The sequence below is a fragment of the Passer domesticus genome, chromosome 21 (assembly GCF_036417665.1).
Source record: "Passer domesticus isolate bPasDom1 chromosome 21, bPasDom1.hap1, whole genome shotgun sequence".
In the NCBI taxonomy this organism is placed as follows: Eukaryota; Metazoa; Chordata; class Aves; order Passeriformes; family Passeridae; genus Passer; species Passer domesticus.
The window spans coordinates 5,244,580-5,261,740 of NC_087494.1; the positions used below are offsets into that span (position 1 = coordinate 5,244,580).

Genomic DNA, 17,161 nt, shown 5'->3' on the forward strand with positions numbered 1-17,161 from the left:
CTGCAAGGACTCTGGCACTGGGCTGGGCTGTTCATGCAGAGTGATACAAGGCAGCAACAGGGAAAAGCTGAGGCCGGTTCCCAGCTTGGTGCAATGTGTCTAACGGAGTTTGCACCCCAACAGGCCTCTGGCCAAGCCATGGGAGTAGAGGAGGTGCCAAGAGTGCTTCTGCCCTTAAGGCCAAGTCTGGCAGTTGCTGGGTGTCCCTCAGGGGTGCCAGAGTGCACCCACACATGGCTGTGCGGGGTCAGTGCTACTCTGGGGCTGTGCTGGCTCAGCTCTGGAGTTGAGCTGTGCTTCCAGCACCATCCCCACCTTGAGAAAGGCACTGTTGGTGAGTGTAAAAGTACAATAGTCAGTGACTTGATGGGGGGAGCTTTCACATAGGGCCCCCTCTCCTCCCACTAGCACAAGGCCAAGGTGAGGGACCCTGTGCAGCAGCAGGACAGGCACTGTGCAGGCACTGTGAGGTGGGGAGAGGTAATTGGAGTGGGAGAGGTGCCCAAAGCGTGGCACCACAGGCCTTGATGCTGCTCAGGCACTGGGTATCAGCCCCCAGTGTCCCACTGTGTCCTGAGTAAAACAAAAGAGGTGCAGACTTAGGCCCTGCTGAGGGCTCTGCTGCAGGGCTGGGGCGGAAGGCAGAGCCAGTCCTGCCCCTGCAGCCCCGGGCTCGCTCCTGCCTGCCCCAGGCACGGTGGCTCAGAGGAAGAGGGGCTGCTCCTGCCCTGTCAGCAGACGGTACGTGGAGGCTGGCATGGTCTTGATGTGCACCTAGGCAGAGAGGCACAGATTAGAGAGCCCAGCCCGGGCTGGAGGGTGCTGGTGCACAGCTCTGAGGTCCGTGGGGGCTCAGCTCACCTCGCTGACCGCCTCGGTGAGGATCTGGATGATCTTCTCGTGTGGCGTGGCCACCACGCTCTGCCCGTTGATCTCGATGATGCGGTGCCCCACGCGGATGCCGCCGCGCTCCGCGATGCCCCCACGCATCAGGCTGCAGATCTGGGGGGCAGAGCTGTGAGAGCAGGGCTGTGCCCACGGCCCAGCCCTGTCACCGCTGCTCCAAACCCCCACAGCCCCGCAGGCTCTCGGCCAGAGCTCTGCCTGGGGTGCACACCTCCTCCAGCCCCTGGGCAGTGAGGGCAGGGGTGTTCCTGTGCATTGCCACCAGAGTGATGTGCTGAACTGGGGCCAGGGCAGCCCCCAGGATTTTGTCCCCTGGCTGACTCACTGAACCCTCCTGCTCTCCTCAGGCTGGGGCTGCAGAGACTGAGCTGCTCCTGGGGCAACAGGAGAGACCCACAGCTCCAGTCCTAGGGGAAGCAGCAGTTGGTGTGCGAGGTGGCCGTGCCACTCACCCACCCAGCCCCCACTGAGCCCAGGAATGCCCCTCTCTGCCTTCCCAACATGGCCACAGGAGAGCCCAGGGCAGGGAGTAGCTCAGGCACAGAGGACAGGAACAACTGTCACTGAGGTCATGCCCAGAAAGCCAGAAAGAAACCACCACCCTGAAAGCAAACAGCTACAGAGCACCAGGAAGAGGGATACAACCACCAGTGCTGCAGAAAGGCTGTGAGGAGCTTTTTGGCTGTGCACAGCAGAGCCCTGTGACCCCTCGGCCTGGCAGGCACATGCAGTGTGGGAGCTGGGCGCTGGTCCCTGGACACAGCTGGCTCTGCCTGTCCCTCAGCAGACCCTGGCCCAGCTCCCATCCCACGGGCACTCACCACACCATTCTCTACACAGAAGCCCAGCTGGTACTTGGAGTCGGGGCGTCGGATGACAGCCGTGGTGACAGGGGGACAGTGCACAATGTTCAGTGTCACCTCGGTCTGGTGTTTCAGCTCCTGGAAGGTGGGATGGGGCAAGGTCAGATTTTGAGAGCTATTCAGACTGGCTGAAGGGCAATGCAGTCCTTCTAGGGGAAAAGACAGACTCCCACATGGACTTCTGTTTGTCAGCTTCCCCTGGTTTCCCCTGTCCCCTCACTTGGTAACAATGCTGGCTGCCCCCATCCCCTGGAGACCAATCCCCTTTGCCCTGCCCTTAGCTCTGCCCCCCACCCCTTCCCCTTCTTAAGCTGCCTGCACCACGTGGTTGCTCTCTTTCTTGCCAGGTTCCATTCAGCCACATGTGATATACTTCACTGAAATAAAACCTTGCAAAAAGGAGCCTTTCTAGCCTCCCTTGCTGAGCCAGCTGTGGTGAGTGTAGTGTGTGGATTTGACTGTATTGCCTAAAAGTAAACCCAACCTACTTTTCTACAGGAGAGGTTTGTTTGGAACAGGTAATAGGCAGCAGCACCCACCATCCAACACCTGCATTGCTCATGTGAGGGCTGAGGATTAGCCTTGCTTTCAATGGGGAAACTGAGGCACACAAAGGGATACTGCAAATGGAAATCCAGGGACAAGAACTTACAAACCCAGCCCAAGACATCCCTGACCCTGAGGCTACGCAGTCCTTGCTTCCAGCTCCTTCCCATCCCACTGAGAGGTAGATGATGCAACAGGTTCCCTTCAGGACAGGGGCCCACCTCCTTCTCCACCCTCCTTTTCAGGCGGAGCCACAGGAAACACACTCCCCAGCTTTGTCCCTGCCTTCCTCCAAGCACTCTGAGCAGGAACTGCCATAGCCTGCAGGACAGGTATGACCTCTGCACACCTGTCTCCAAAGCTGGGGGCCCCAAGGGAATCCTGGTGTCACAGACACTCCCAAATCACTCAGGCCAGTTCCCATCTCCCCCTAGGGGTGAAGCAGGAGGTCCCCCTGCCCTGGCTCACCCGGATGATGCTCTGGCAGGTGCCCAGGGGCAGCCCCACCAGGCTGGTCCCGTTGACAGACATGAGGCGGTCCCCGATGCTCAGCTCGCCCGACCGCTCCGCGGGGCCCCCGTGCATCAGGTTGGCGATGACCACGGTGGGCAGGATGGAGCCCCAGCCCGACTCCACAACGGCGATGCCCAAGATCTCCCCCTTCTGCTTCCGGATGCACACCTGGGGGGAGAACAGGTTGGTGACGGTCACAACCTCCACGTTGTTGGAGCACGTGCCCCAGCCCACAGCTGCACTCACAGCTGGCTGGGATGGGGTCTGGTTTTGGAGGGAAGACCTCAGCTGCACAGGGAGCCACAGAGTGCATGACAGAGGTGTCAGTGGGCTCCCCACACTGTCCCCACCCCTCGGAGCAGCCCTTACGTCCTTGCAGTTCTCCTGCCGGGAGAAGTGGCTCAGCTCTGTGTTGTACTGCTCCTGGTCCTCCAGGGCACGGCCGTACTGGTGCGGGCTCAGCTCGCTGGGGTCGATGCTGTTGGCCTCCAGGAAGCGCTGGTAGGCCACGCCGAACGCCTGTCCGATGGCCTGGGCGATGACCTGGGCCTGGAGAACCACAGGGGCTGTTCCTGCCTGTGGCTCAGGGCTGCAGCCAACAGCTCCCAGTGCCCTGCAGTGCCCAGCACAGGAACCGTCCTCGGGAACTCAGGGTCCTGGCTCCTTCCCTGCCGGAATGGGCCCCTGTGTGGAGCCAACCCCCCGCTCCACTTTGCTCTCTGGGGCTCTGCGTGGCACAGAGATGCTCAGGCTGGGCTTCTGCCCCTCCCTAGTGGGGAGGGAGGGGACTCTGCTGCAGCCCCAGCCCGGAGCACCCAGTTATTACACTGGGATGGGACTCGGGTCCCCAGGGCCACCCGCCCACGCCAGGGACCCGTGTGCTGCCTCACATCAGGCGAGTGGAAGACGTGGCAGATCATCTTGTAGAGCCGCTTCTCCTCCGCCACCTCCGAGCGCCGCGGCAGCTTCCGGCGCGCCATGAGCACCACGAGGGAGCCAATGTCGGCAATGTAGGAGATGGTCTGGAGGGAGTGGTCCATCATGGCCTCCTGGCAAGGGAAACAGGCAGAGCTCAGCCCTCTCAGGGCCGTCAGAGCACATGGGCACCACAAGCCTGCTGGCGCTGCAAGCAGGAAGGGTTTGGCTACAGTGCTGGGATGTGGCAGAGCTGCCCACCACACGCTGGGCAGAAACCATGTCTGTGCCAAAAGCTACAAACAGGTCCTGTATCAAGGACTCATTTGTGTCCCTGGGTGCCACCAGGGGACAGGACAGCTCTTCCCTCTTGCTATAATGCAGAAACTAATTCTGAGGCAAAGAGCTCTCCAGATTTCAAGCCTAGGTTCCCCAGGCTCCAAACGGTGTAGGTCACATGGGAAGCCTTGTGCAGCCACACAGGGAGGCAAAGACATGACACAGGATGGCTATGAAGTGACATGTCCCCTCCCAGACATGTGTCCTCATCCATAGGCCATCACTGGACAAGACTCTGCTGGTGTGGGAGCAAAGCTGAGGTCCTGAGACCAAACAGGAATGTTGAAGCAGCCACAGAGCCACGTGGTTACGGCTGCTACCGCTCACCTGAGTGTCAGCAGTGAGCACCTTGATCCTCTGTGTGGAGACAAACAGATCCACCTCTGTCATGGGCTGGGACTCCCCCTCGGGTGCCTGCAGAACGATGGAGAGGTCACAGGGACCCAGCCCCACAGCCCCACAGCCAAGTGCCCTCAGGCAGATCCCGAGCGCTGCCCCACACCCACAGGGGGGTAGGCTTGGGGCAGCCATGCCCCCCATCCCTCCTGCACCTTGATCCTGTCCACGGCCTCCTGGGCCTGCGCCATGCGGACGCTGGTCGGGGGGTTCCTCTCCGAGGCCAGCTGCGTGGAGCCCAGGTACTTGGCCCCAAAAATCACACCATCCAGCAAGTCCTCTGGGTCACAAGGGCCTGGAACTGAGGCGTTGGGAGGGACTGAGCAGAGGCTGCTCCCCCACCTCTGAAACTGGGGGTACCAACTCCTGCTGCCTTGTTAGCTGCATTCCCACACACAATGAAGCAGCTCAGTGCTTGGAACATGGGCACCTGGCATCACTGGGGGACCAGGACTGCTCCCCCTTCCCTTGGGAACACCTGGCATCCCTTTTCTCCAAGTATATCTCCTCCCTGTCCCTGATACACTTCCATTTCCTCAGCAAAGGCTCAAACAAGCCACGTGGACCTGGTGCACCCACTCTGGATGGGTGCACAGCTGCTGTTCCCTCCCTGTCCGTGACCCTGGACCATGCCCATTCAGGGTCAGAGCAGGTGGGGCAGGACTCCTGGATGCTCTTGCTGCTCAAGAACAGAAGCAACTCACCCTCTTTGAAGGCTGGGCAGGATGATGGGGATTCCCTGTTCTGCAAAGCAATGAGAGAGCAAGTGAGGCTGTGGCTAGGACCTCAGGGATTCAGCCTGCCTGGCCTTGGAGCAATGGGACAGCAAGGGCAGAGTGTCCCTGGGGATGGGGGGAATGGCATAGGGTCCCAGGGTTGGACAGGGAGGAACAGGGTCCTGGGGCTGGAGGGGAAGATGGCACAGGACCCCAGGACCAGAGGGGCTGTCGGGACCCACCAGCCTCTGCCCCAGGGCACACGTGAGTCAGCCAGTCATGCAAGCATGCATTCAGGGCCAAAGCTGGCACCGAGGGTCCTGTCCGGGCAATCTCGTAGCACAAGGCCCTGGAAGACCTGAGCAAAGTCATCCCCGGCTCTCCTTTGCCCCCATCCCAGAGCCCAGGAGGGATCGGAGCCAAGGGGAACGTCCTGGCTCCTGCTGCCCCACTGCAGCCCAAGGCACTCACGGTCACAGCGCCCTGAGGGGGCTGCTCTGTCCCTGGCACCAGAGCGGAAGGCAGGGCTGCCCACGCCGGCTCCGGGGAACCTTCCCGGGCACCCTCGCAGGCAGAATCGTCCTCGCAAAGCCCCTCTCCGTAACACCAGCTGCCAGAAGGTTCCTCCTCTGAGCTCTCTGGCCTCCCCAGCCCTTCAGACTTCTCCAGAGTGGCTGGTTCCTCCTGAGCCTGCAGCATCTCCAGGTTGGTCCCAGCCAGGACATCAGAGTGGGCCAAGGGGGTCTCGGCACCAGCCTCGGGCAGCCCCCCCTCGTAGCACAGGAGGCTCAGCAAGTCCTCCCGGTCGGCCTCGGCGAAGAGCAGCCCGTGGCAGGGCCGGTGGCAGGCGGAGTGCTGCGGGCAGCAGGGGCGCGTCGCCAGGCCCCGGCCCGTGGCCACGTGCAGCGGGCACGGCCCGCACCTGCCCGGGCACTGCCCGCGGCCCGAGGGGCACGGAGAGCCCTGCTCTGCGGCGGACGGGCGGTCACGGAGGCTGGGGTCGAGGGTCTCAAGCTGAGCCAGCAGCCCTTGGATCTCCGAGGGTTCGTCCTCCACGTCCTCGCTCCACTCGGCCCTCGGTGCGGGGCTCTCGTCCAGCTCCATGCCCGCGGGGTCGGCGCCGCTGGGGGTGCGGGGGCGCGCCGTGCCCCGAGGGGCGCTCCCGGGGCCGGGCTGCCAGCGGGCAGAGCCCTGCGGCACCTCGGGCACGGCCTCCGCGGCCATCGCCCCTGCCGAGCCGCGGCACAGCTCGCTCCGTCCGCCCGCGCCCCCCGCGAGCCCCGGGGCTGCGGCGGGCCCCGGCCCCCCTGGCGCGGAGCCGCTGCCGGGCTGCGGGGCCGTACGGGAGGGCTCCTCCGGCCGCCCGCCGCCCCCGCAGCGCCCAGGGGCGTCCGGTCCGTCCTCCGTGTCCATGGCCCGCGGCTCCGCGCTCTCATCGCTGCCGCCACCGGGGGCAGAGAGCGCGGCCGCCTGGAAGTCCATGGTGGCGCCGGTCTCCATGGGCCGGCGGCCCGGGAGCAGCCCGGGAGCGGCCCCGCCCGGGCGGACTCGGTCACTACCGGCGCCTCCGGCCGGGACGGGACGGTCCCGCCGCCGTTTCCGTTCGCCGTGCGCAGGCGCGGCCCCGCCCCGGTCCCGCCGTGCCCCGCGCCCATGGCCGCCCGGGCGCTGCTGCGGGCGGCGGGAGCCGTGCTCCGCGCCCCGGCCCGCGGCTACGCCAAGAAACCCGGTGAGACCGCACGGGCACCGGGCCCCACCCTCGCTCCGCGGCCCCGGCCCCGGCCCCGTGTGTCTCCCCGTGCCCCGGTCCTGCGCTTCTCGCCCCTGGTACCGGCCCTGCCCTGCCCGCGCTCCGGGCCCCGTGTCCTGGTTCCAGGGCCCTCCCCGGTGGTGCCGCCGGCCCAGCTCCATTCCTCGTGTCCCCCACTCTGACCCGGCCCCGGTCCCTGTTAGCGCCCCGCGATGCCCTTGCTCTCGAGAAGGGTGGCATCCCTTCTCCTGCCTGCGTCCTTCACCCCTGGCATGTCCCCTGCCCTCACTCTGCCCTCACTGTGCCTGTTTCCCCACAGCTGCCAAGTCCAAAGGCAAGGGTGTGCCGAAGGAGGCGTTGAAGGGGCCGGAGGTGTGCACTGACCCCACCATGCTCGCCACCCACGCCATGGGGGTCAACTACTTCAAGGAGGGTCCGGAGGTGGCCCTGAAGCCCGAGTCCGAGTACCCCGACTGGTGCGTGCTGCCTTGCTCCCCTCTGTGTCCCAGAGGTGCCATCCCAGGGGCACAGAGCTGTGCAAGAGGGACAGGGCAGTGTTCTGTGAGGAGGCAGACTGCCCCTCAGCAGCCCAGACACCTTCCCCAGGGTCAGGAGACAGGAGTGGGTGCACTGTGGAAGTGGGGTGAGGGAACTGCACATCCTGGTCACTCATGTCCATTGCTCCGTCCCGTGCTTGTCCCTTTGTCCTCCTTCCTGCAGCCTCACATGCTCTGCATTCACCCCCAGGCTCTTTAAGATCCACCTCGGGCCCCCCAAGAAGCTGGAGGAGCTCGACCCCAACTCGCTTGAGTACTGGAGGCGCCTGCGGAAGTACAACACATGGCAGCGCAACAGGTTGAAGAAGGGCAAGAAGCTGTAGGTGCTGCTGAGCTTGGGGCCTCCCCGTCTGCCACCACAAGTGGCACTGGGACCTGCCCTGGCTTTTGGTCTCTTCTCCTTGCTGTAAATAAGAAATAAATCTGAGTGAGGCTGATACGTGTTACAAAGGCTGTGACAACCCCAGACCCTTTGCAAGCTCATGCCGAGGGCTGAGGCAACACAGGCCACAAGGTCTCAGTGTGTTTGTTAGTGCAGAAGCTCAGGTTTTGGGTCATAGAGAGAGCCCACACTGCACAGGGGTCCTGCTCCATCACCGCCTGTACCACAGTGGCTGGGGCTGAGGCTCCGTGGGGGTGTGGGCTGGGGAATGACCCACCTGTGTCACTGTGTCCCTGGCCACTGGATCTCAGGGCCTGAGCAGCCTGTGCTCCCCAGGGCTGGAAGGATAGGGGCCAGGCTTTGGCAGGGCTGTGGGACAGCAGGCAAGTTGAAGGAGGGGACACGGTGGCCTGTTGCAGTGCCCCCCCAACAACATGCTCTCCTGTCCTCCTCCAGCAGCAGGAGCAGTGGTGTGGGGATGTCAGGGCTTGCCTGGGCTGGACAGTGAAGGCAGGGTCTTCCCCACAGCAATAGGGGCCTCACTGCTCTGTCTCTGCTTCTCCTTGGGCAGCTTCAGCTTGGCAAAGCCCAGCAGCTTCCCCTGGCCCGGTTCTGCCTGTGTGTTGGGCACACCTGGCTGATAGGTGCCACAGTCACCTCAGCTCACCTCCACCTTGGACTCGCTGCCCTGCAGCTCCTTTTGGGCTCTGTGGGTTCGTGCAGTGAGAAGGGGACAGTGCAGCCTGTGCCTGGGCTGGCGGTGGCCCCGGTGCCATGTGCCCTGTGACAGGGTGTGCCCTGTGACAGGGCCGGCAGTGCCCAGCTCCCCCGGGGCTGTGGGTGGCAGCTCTGCGCCCACGTGCTGCACAACAGGAAGGAAGAGGAGGGAAGCAGAAGTGCTGTGCTGCAGCGCGGGGGCGATCTTGTGGGAGATTTTGGGCTGAACTCTCATTTCCTCTGTGTGGGGCTCAGTGCACAGCCTCGGAGCTGATGGGGCTCGGCCGTACCCCGCGGTGAGTGCCCATCGCTGCTGGGCCTGCAGCTCGCCCTCCCCTCACCTCCCCCAGTGTGTCCAGATCCCAAATCCAGCAGCAGGTGAGCAGACGGAGCACCTGGGTCCCTGTCCTCTGTCTTGGAGCCCCCTGCTTGGGTGAGTGTCACCCAGCTGCTCTGGGCAGCTCAGTCCTGGGGACAAGGGCCCTTCTGGGGTGGGTTATTGGGAAGGGACCTGAGGGGAGGAGGAGGGAGCTGCCCCTGTCCGGGTGGTTTGTGTCACTCTGAAACCTCTCCCAGGATTCAGGGCAAGCTGGGCTGGGTCACAGTCCCAAGACCCCCATGTACCCTATGCTGACCCCCCTGTAGGCTCCTCATGGTGGCTCCAGAGCTACCATGCAGATGCCTGGTGACAGCAAGGGGGATGCTGCTGCTGCCCCATTGGGGCCTCTGCCAGAAGGAGAGGGGTACTGGGGCCCCATTCTCTGTTTCACCTGAAAGGACAGGGAAGGTGACGGGTGCCATCCCCTCCTTCTAGTTCTGTGGATCCCATTCCATGAAGGTCCCTTTCCTGGGGCCAGGCTAAAGTACGCTGGCTCCTTGCCCAAGGCTGGGGGGTGAGTGGAGTCCCCTGTGCCACCCAGCTTGCAGAGTGGCAATGTGTGTCATTCCTGGCTGGCTGCCGGTGGCCAGATCCAGCCAGGTCCCAGCACCTCCTCAGGCTCCTGCCACCAGGGATCTCATTGCTCTCCCCTCTGAGTCACCCTGTGCCCAGAGGGGTGCGGTGGGGCACGGGGCCTGTCACCCCGTCACCCACTGACAGCTCGTCCCCTCGGGGTCCCCAGGAGCGATGGGGGACTGGAGCATGCCCATCGGCTCGCTGGGCGAGGAGGTGGTGGCCCGGCTGTGTGAGCTACTGGACAACGCCGGCCGGGGCTGGCGCAAGCTGGCCGAGCTGGCCGGGGCCGAGAAACGCTTCAGGTGCAGGTAGGGCTGGGGGAGCCCTGCGGGGACTGTCCCCAACCCGCTTTCCATGGGCACAGCTCTGCCGGGGGCTGAGCGAGGGCCGCACGGGTCAGTCCCCCCGGGCCGGGCTCCCACCCGCCCTGAGGGAGCGGGCTGTGCCTGGGGCTGTGCCTGGGGCTGCGCCTGTGGCTGGGGCTGGGATTGGGGCTGGGGCTGTGCCTGGGGCTGGGGCTGTGCCTGTGGCTGTGGCTGGGGCTGGGATTGGGGCTGTGCCTGTGCCTGTGCCTGTGACTGGGGCTGGGGCTGGGGCTGGGGCTGGGGCTGGGGCTGGGGCTGGGGCTGGGGCTGTGCCTGTGCCTGTGGCTGGGGCTGTGCCTGTGCCTGTGCCTGTGCCTGTGGCTGGGGCTGGGGCTGTGCCTGTGGCTGTGCCTGGGGCTGGGGCTGGGGCTGGGGCTCTGACGGCTGCGGGCGCTCGCAGCGTGGAGGAGCTGGAGATGTGCTCGCTGAAGGTGCTGGAGCCCCGCGGCAGCCCCACACAGTGCCTGCTGCAGCTCCTGGCCGAGCGCGACTGCACCCTGCGGTACCTGCTGGGCTGCCTGGAGCGCATGGGGCACGAACAGGCCTGCCGGGTCCTCAGCTCCGCCGGTACGGACGGGCAGCAGAGCCGCGGGAGGGGAGCGCCGGGGGCAGGGGCTCGGCAGGAGGAAATGGGCACGGGGGTGAAGAACAAAAATTCCTGTCGGGGGTCTTGCTCTGGTAGCGAGGTGCTGGGCAGGCTGGGTGGGGTGGGATGGATGCAACAGGATGAGATAGGATGGGATGTGACATATTTGGACAGCATGGGGTAGGGTGGGATGGGATAGGGTAAGATAGAGCAGAGTGGGATGGGATAGACTGAAACGAGATCTGTAGATGGGATAGCACTGAATATCCCAATGGGACAAGGTGGGATGAGATGGTTGGGACAGGACAGAGGTGTGGGATGTGAAAGGATGGGCTGGGAGGGGAGAAGCTGTGGGGGGTGGGGGTGGGGCAGCACAGGATGGGAGTGGATGGCATGGGGTGGTGTGAGACTCAACCAGCCCAGGCTGGTCTCTCCTCTCCCACAGTCCAGGATGTGATTCGCATCACGGTGCAGCCCGAGTCGCAGGTGGTGGCAGAGGGGACACAGGTGTCCCTGACCTGCTGTGCAACTGGCCCGCCAGGGCTCACGTACCAGTGGTTCTGTGGGAAGCAGGAGGTGAGGTCCCACTGTGTCACAGTGAGCAGGGCCCCCACACCCTGGCTGTGGTGAGGGACCTGCATGGGTGAGGGAGCACATTACTCCTTGGCCTCCTCCTGTCTTGTAGGTGCCTGGAGCCACATCCCCAGAGCTGGTGATCGACACAGCCACTTCCACAGGCCAGTGGTACATCTGCCGGGTGAACTGTGGGGCTACCTTCACCTTCTCCAGGTGGGCTCATGTGCAGGTGGAGAAGAGCAGCAGCCCCAGCTCAGGTGGGTCTTGAGATCTCTGTCCCTGGGCTGGCAGCTGTGGGGCACCACTTGCCTGATTGGGACATCTCCTGCAGGGCACCTCTTGCCCCATCAGGACAGGGATGGGTCCTGAGTGCTATCGTTTGCCATGTAAGGCCCTGGCTCAGCTGTGAAGGTCTCTGGGCTTGCAGGGGTGATGGTGCCCACAGAAGAGTCCCATGCCCTCCTCATACCTGCTGCCTCATGCCATCCGTGGGTGCCAGGGCCTGTGGCTGCAGAACCTGGGGCCTGGAGCAGCGCTGCAGAGCGCTGCCATGGCTGGGTGCCTAATTTGCCACGCTGTCCCTTCCCCAGCCAGTGGCTACTGCCCGAGCATGGCAGGGCTGCAGATCCTGCGGCAGCCGCGGCCGTGCCGCCTGGCCGAGGGGGACACGCTGCTGCTGGAGTGCAGAGCCATTGGCAACCCCCCACCCCAGTACCAGTGGTTCAGGAACCGGCGCCCCGTGGAAGGGGCACAGGCACCCCAGCTCCAGGTATGCAGGGACCTCTGCCATGGCACAGCATGGTATGGCATGGCACAGTGTGGCACGGTGCAGCGTGGTCTGGCACACGGCCCCAGCCTCCTGCTCTGCCCTGCTGGCAGGTGAAGCTGGTGACAACGGCCGAGCGGGGCAGCTACTCCTGCCACGTGTTCAACCTCTTCCATGAAGTGTGGAGCCAGGAGGTGGACGTGGAGATTGGTGAGGGCCCCAGACAAACCTCTGTGACCCCCCACCTGCTCTGTTCCCAGTAAAGCTCTCATGGCTGCACAGTTTTGGGGGGACTGCAGCCCATGCTGGGAGGTGAAGTCATACAGAGGGTCCCTGACATCCCCTCTGCCACAGGACCACGGCTCTTCACCTCTGGAGGCTCCTGGCAGGAGGGGGATGGAGGTAGGTGGGAGCAGAGTGGCCAGGTCTATGCTGCTCTGCCCGCCGTGCTCCCCTGGCACTGGAGGACCATGGCACAGCATTTCTCTCTTCCCAGGCTCCCTGGAGCACGGCAGCCCTGGACAGCTGTATGGTAAGAGCCTGCCCAGGAGGGGCTGGTGGCCCTGGGGGGCTCTGACTGTCACCAGTGTCACCATTGTCATCACCCCATAAGGCTTTACTTGGCCAGGAATGCTTTGGGTGCAGCATAATGGAAGAGTGAAACAGCGACCCAGCCCCAACCCATATTAGGAGACCAGATCAGCACCTTAACCCTCAACCCAAATCCCCAACCCTAACCCTTACCCATAACCTGAGGGTGAGGGATCAGTGAGGCAGGGATGCCATAGGGTACCTTGGTACCCAGGGACCGTGATGCTGGCCAGAGCTGGGTGTCACCTCTGTGGGCTGTGGGCAGCATGGAGAGCAGGTGTGTCCCACTCTGTAACAACACCTCCCTCTCCCGTCCTTGCAGCCACGGACAAAGTGGCGCTGCTGATTGGCAACATGCACTACCTGCACCACAAGCAGCTGCAGGCGCCCATCGTGGACGTTCACGCCCTGGGCGCCCTCCTCTGCCAGCTCGACTTCAAGGTGGTGTCGCTGCTGGACCTGCGCAAGGCTGAGATGCAGATGGCCGTCGATGAGTTCCTCCTCCTCCTTGACAAGGGCGTCTACGGTGCGACAGCGCCTGCCAGCGTGGCTCCAGCCCGGGGGCAGCTGGGTGGTTTTATGCTGCTGGAGTCTTGGGGTGCAGCCAGGCAAAAAGCAGGTGCTGGCAGGTCAGGGGATGTCACCATGTCACCTGCCCTCTGTTTCCCCAGCAGGTTTGCTCTACTATGCTGGGCATGGCTATGAAAATTTTGGCAACAGCTTCATGGTGCCCATCGACGCGCCCAGCGCCTACACGTCAGAGCACTGCCTGTGCGTGCAGCGGGTGCTGCAGGAGATGCAGCAGCGCCGCACCGGCCTCAACATCTTCCTGCTGGACATGTGCCGCAAGAGGTGACCCGGCCCTGCCACCCATCTGGGGACAAGCTGCTCGGGGAGAGCCAGCACAGGGACCTGGTGGTGGTGGCTCCTGGGGGCGGGTAGTGGGGCACTCCCAGGGTCCCATCTAAACCCACTGTCTTTGTCTAAATGCCCCAAGACTTCACTGCCCCTGTGAGCTAGCAAACACTGTAATGGGTGGGCAGAGTGGCACAGAGCAGCCTTCAAGGTCTGATGCGCTTTGGGGTGGGTTTTGGGGGTGGGACAGGTTCTCAGTCTGTCCAGCTTCTCTTCTCTTGCAGGAACCTCAATGATGACATCATCCCGCAGGTTGGGGCGCTGGAGGTCACGGCCAACATCGTCTTTGGCTATGCCACGTGGGTTCCCTCCCACCATCCTCTGGCACAGGCAGTGGGGCTGAGTCTCCCTGCCTAGCTCAGGGGCTCTGGCCCCCACGGCTGCATCTCTCCACCTTTGATGCTGGAGGGGTTGGGCAAGCGGCAGCCCCCAGTCCCTCACAGGGCAGGGAGGTGCCCATGGCACTGCTTGGCTTTGGGCAGCACCTGCTGCCATGAAGCTCCAAGACTCCTCCAGAACACAGGGATGGGCTGGTGATGCTTTAAGCATCTGGGATCTGGCCATGCTTTTGCCTGTCCCCAGCACAGTGGCCAGATGGTGTGATAGGAAAAGTGCTGGGCACCCAGCTCTGGCTTCTTTAGGGCTGTCATCCTGTTTGGGGCCAATTCCCAGGGAGTGCGAGACCCCATGACAGATCCAGCCACTGCCCTGTGCCCGCAGGTGTGCAGATGCCGAAGCCTATGAGCTGAGCCAGGGTGAGCTCTCCAACGGCATCTTCGTCACCTTCCTCAAGCGCTGGCTGCTGGAGGATGAGAAGATCACGGTGCTGCTAGACAAGGTGGCTGAGGGTGAGTGAGGAGCAGTGGGGAGCAATGACCTCTCTGGTGGCCCCTGCCAACCCCCTGTGCCCCTGCAGACATGGGCACCCTGGAGATCACGCGAGGCCGGCAGGCACTGGAGCTCCGCAGCAACCTGTCAGAGAGACGGGCTCTGACAGACCCCATCCACCCCCCGGGCCAGGATGAGTCCTCTGCCAGGAACCTGCAGTGGGCCAAGGCTCACGGTGAGTCATGGCCACCCTGTCCCAAGCTGGCATCTAGAGGGGGACAGCCCCAAGAGCAGAGAGAGGCTGTGAACATCTGCTGGGTTCCTCCCACCTGGAGGAGAAACTGCCAGCACAGAGCCACCAGCCTAGAGGCAGGAACAACGTTGGCAGCCCTGCTCTGGGGTGACCCAGCCGCCTCCTCACCTGTGGGTACAGCTCCAGCCCTGAGCCCCTGCAGGTCCCAGCCCTGTGCTCCCTGTGCCCTCCCCAGTCCTGCCAGAGAGCCGGCACCTCCGCTTTGACTGCGGTGTCACCGTGCAGCTGGGCTTCGCTGCCGAGTTCTCCAACATTATGATCATCTACACGCGTGTGGTGGCTGCCCCCAAGGACATCACCAAGTGTGAGGCCCGGCTCACTGATATTCCCGAGGTGGGAGCAGCTGCTGGAGCCCCCACTGGGGCAGCACTGGGGAACGGGGGGAAACGGTGGTGGTCTTCACGTGGATGCCGTCATGGCAGGAGCTGGATGTGGACCTCAAGTGCACCAACAAGGAGAGCCCAGAGGAGCTGGGCAGCCCGCTGGCACCCGTCTGGAGCCTCGGCTGCCCCTCCTGCTGCCTCTACAGCCGGATCTGTGGCTTGCAGAAGCTGCGGGTAAGAGCCATGGCGAGCGGGGGCCGGTGATGGGGCACAGCGTGGCCATGGCCGTGCCAGGGCAGGAGTCCATGGTGCTGGTGTCCCCGCAGCAGGAGCTGGCCTTCACTGTGTGCCTGCAGTACCGCTACCAGGGCATGGATGACTTCGTGGAGGAGCGGCAGCGGGTGAACGTGGGGCGGCCGCTCATCGCCAAGCTCAACCTGCAGTGGGCAGCCGCCCCCTCCCCAGCCCACAGCCCCCTCTGCCCCTCTGCCCCCGGGAGCTGGGGGGTAGGGGAGAGCTCATGGGTCAACACCCCTGAGGAGAACCTGAGCCCCGAGGGCCCCAGCTCCCACAGCCCGTAGAAGGACAGTGAGGCCCCACCCGCATCACTCAGTCCCCTGGTGCCATCCCTGTCCTGCTGGGGCGCCAGGGGATGGAAGGGGTGCAGGTGACACGCACGGAGGCTGGCCTCCATCCTGGCCTGTGCCAAGGGGTGCAGGTTTCACAGCACAGCACGAATGGGGATGTGGGCCCCCGCCACACGTCCCTGGCATGGCAGTGCCACCCCCACATCCCTGGGCAGTGCTAGCCCCACGTCCCTGGACAGTGCCAGTCCCTTGTCCCTGGGCAATGCCAGTCCCATGTCCCTGGGCATGGCAGTGCCACTCCCCCATCCCTGAGCAGTGCTAGCCCCCCATCCCTTGGCAGTGCCAGCCCCACGTCCCTGGGCAGTGCCAGCCCCACATGCCAGGCCACCACCAGGCAGTGCCAGGGGCAGAGTGCCAGAGACCACGGCTCAGCGGGCTTGAGGCGTCATGCCGGGGCAGGGCTAGGTTCGTTCAGGCCTGGGAGAAATAGAGAGAAATAAGCAGCTTAGGGGGCAAATCCCGCGGGAGGAGATTACAGGGGTGGGAGCGGGTGGGCTCCTGCTCGGCCACGAGGGAGTGGGAGCACCCCCTGGTACCCCCAGTGCCCCCAGCAGCACCCACTCCTCACAGTCCAGCCCCAGGAACCGGCCCCATCTGGGCAGTGAGCGATTTCAGGACAGGATTGGGATCTAAGGGGGAAAAAAATGTCTTTTTGATTGAGTTTTTCCCACACAAACTCCCGCATGCTGGGTATCCACCGGGGAAAGCACCAATAAAGTGGTCCGGCCAGGCGGCTCAGTGCTTCTCCGCCCTCCCTGCGTCTTAGTGGCTTTTTTGGGCTCAGAAATCTTGCCGGTTCCTGCAGGAGGTGCAGCGCAGCACCGGGCGCACCCAGGGGAGGGAAGGGGGGTACCACGTGCGGGTACCCCGACATTCCCCGTGCCACCCCAAGGACAGCAGCTGGCTTCCATCACTCGCACAGCCCCCAGCGCCCGGAGCCGCATCCTGCTGCCGGGGCCCCTCCGCGCTCTGGGCCGGCCGCGGGAGCACCCTCGCCCCAATTAGGCTCCGATCAAACGAGCCGGGGGTGCGGCGCTGCCGCTCCCAGCGCCAGCCTGCCTTTGTTGGCGCTCGGGAGGCCGAGGGGTGCCCCGGGCTGGCGCCAGCCTCGGCAATTATGTCATGTGAAAAGCGCAGCCCCCATTGAGCGCGTCCCGTCCCCCGGATCAAACCCCATTACTTCCGCAGCCGTTGCTTCATTATCTGCCGGCCGGAGCTCGCCTCGGCCGGGGCGCTTCACCCCATTAGCTGGGCCGGGGAGCCGGGGAGCATCGATTATGCGTTTAATGGCTTGTTAAAGGTTTAATTGTCGCTAACGAAACAGACGAGCAGCAGCAGCCGGGGGACGGGGCACAAGGAGAAGGGTCTCGCCGGGGTCAGTGCCTCGCCTGGCTTCCCGGCCAGACCCGCCCGACCCCGGGCTCTGCAGACGTCAGAGTCCGGCCCCGGGGGGTTTGGAGCGGGGTGAGACCCCGGGCTGGGGGGCACTGCAGGCGGGGGCGCTGGCACTGAGCGGGGTCTGGCCCGGGGGATGCGGTGGGGATGGGGCTGCCCCAGCAGCTCTTGTCAGCTCCGGAGTGGGAAGATTTTCTGGGGGAAACCTTTGGTGGGAGGTGGGTTGTCCCTCGTTTGGTTCCTTCAGGGACTAGGGCACCCCAGGAACCTAGGACACTTCAGGGCATCCCAGGGACCCGGG

At 64.1% G+C, this 17,161-nt stretch overlaps 3 protein-coding genes across 3 annotated transcripts; 2 read left to right on the forward strand and 1 right to left on the reverse strand.

The window, feature by feature from the left end:
- Positions 1-561: 561 nt before the first annotated feature.
- APBA3 (amyloid beta precursor protein binding family A member 3) lies at positions 562-6,712 on the reverse strand. The gene is made up of 10 exons (XM_064396341.1): positions 5,666-6,712; positions 5,183-5,222; positions 4,634-4,779; positions 4,410-4,496; positions 3,719-3,877; positions 3,198-3,377; positions 2,784-2,996; positions 1,728-1,847; positions 862-1,002; positions 562-774 (listed from the first exon to the last, which is right to left on the reverse strand). The coding sequence occupies exons 1-10, from the start codon at positions 6,692-6,694 to the stop codon at positions 703-705; spliced, it is 2,187 nt and encodes a 728-aa protein (XP_064252411.1). The 5' UTR covers positions 6,695-6,712; the 3' UTR covers positions 562-702.
- Positions 6,713-6,776: 64 nt separating this feature from the next.
- On the forward strand, positions 6,777-7,938 carry MRPL54 (mitochondrial ribosomal protein L54). The gene is made up of 3 exons (XM_064396342.1): positions 6,777-6,923; positions 7,264-7,420; positions 7,692-7,938. The coding sequence occupies exons 1-3, from the start codon at positions 6,848-6,850 to the stop codon at positions 7,822-7,824; spliced, it is 366 nt and encodes a 121-aa protein (XP_064252412.1). The 5' UTR covers positions 6,777-6,847; the 3' UTR covers positions 7,825-7,938.
- Positions 7,939-8,082: 144 nt separating this feature from the next.
- LOC135284695 (mucosa-associated lymphoid tissue lymphoma translocation protein 1-like) lies at positions 8,083-16,203 on the forward strand. The gene is given in 18 exon segments (XM_064396343.1): positions 8,083-9,033; positions 9,722-9,863; positions 10,321-10,487; positions 10,952-11,082; positions 11,192-11,343; positions 11,673-11,757; positions 11,759-11,851; positions 11,962-12,058; positions 12,203-12,250; positions 12,345-12,380; positions 12,762-12,965; positions 13,114-13,291; positions 13,579-13,653; positions 14,075-14,202; positions 14,271-14,417; positions 14,671-14,828; positions 14,918-15,052; positions 15,145-16,203. Coding segments are annotated over 17 exon segments (2,226 nt in total). The 5' UTR covers positions 8,083-9,033; positions 9,722-9,726; the 3' UTR covers positions 15,400-16,203.
- Positions 16,204-17,161: the final 958 nt, after the last annotated feature.

Excerpts from the sequence above, each read along its gene's own strand:
- APBA3 (XM_064396341.1), bottom strand. The coding sequence starts at position 6,694 with ATGGAGACCGGCGCCACCATGGACTTCCAGGCGGCCGCGCTCTCTGCC. Across the intron at positions 3,878-4,409 it reads TGCTCACTGCTGACACTCAG|GAGGCCATGATGGACCACTC; the intron begins GTGAGCGGTAGC and ends TTCCCTTGCCAG. Across the intron at positions 3,378-3,718 it reads ACGTCTTCCACTCGCCTGAT|GCCCAGGTCATCGCCCAGGC; the intron begins GTGAGGCAGCAC and ends GTGGTTCTCCAG.
- MRPL54 (XM_064396342.1), top strand. The coding sequence starts at position 6,848 with ATGGCCGCCCGGGCGCTGCTGCGGGCGGCGGGAGCCGTGCTCCGCGCC. Across the intron at positions 6,924-7,263 it reads CGGCTACGCCAAGAAACCCG|CTGCCAAGTCCAAAGGCAAG; the intron begins GTGAGACCGCAC and ends GTTTCCCCACAG. Across the intron at positions 7,421-7,691 it reads GAGTCCGAGTACCCCGACTG|GCTCTTTAAGATCCACCTCG; the intron begins GTGCGTGCTGCC and ends ATTCACCCCCAG.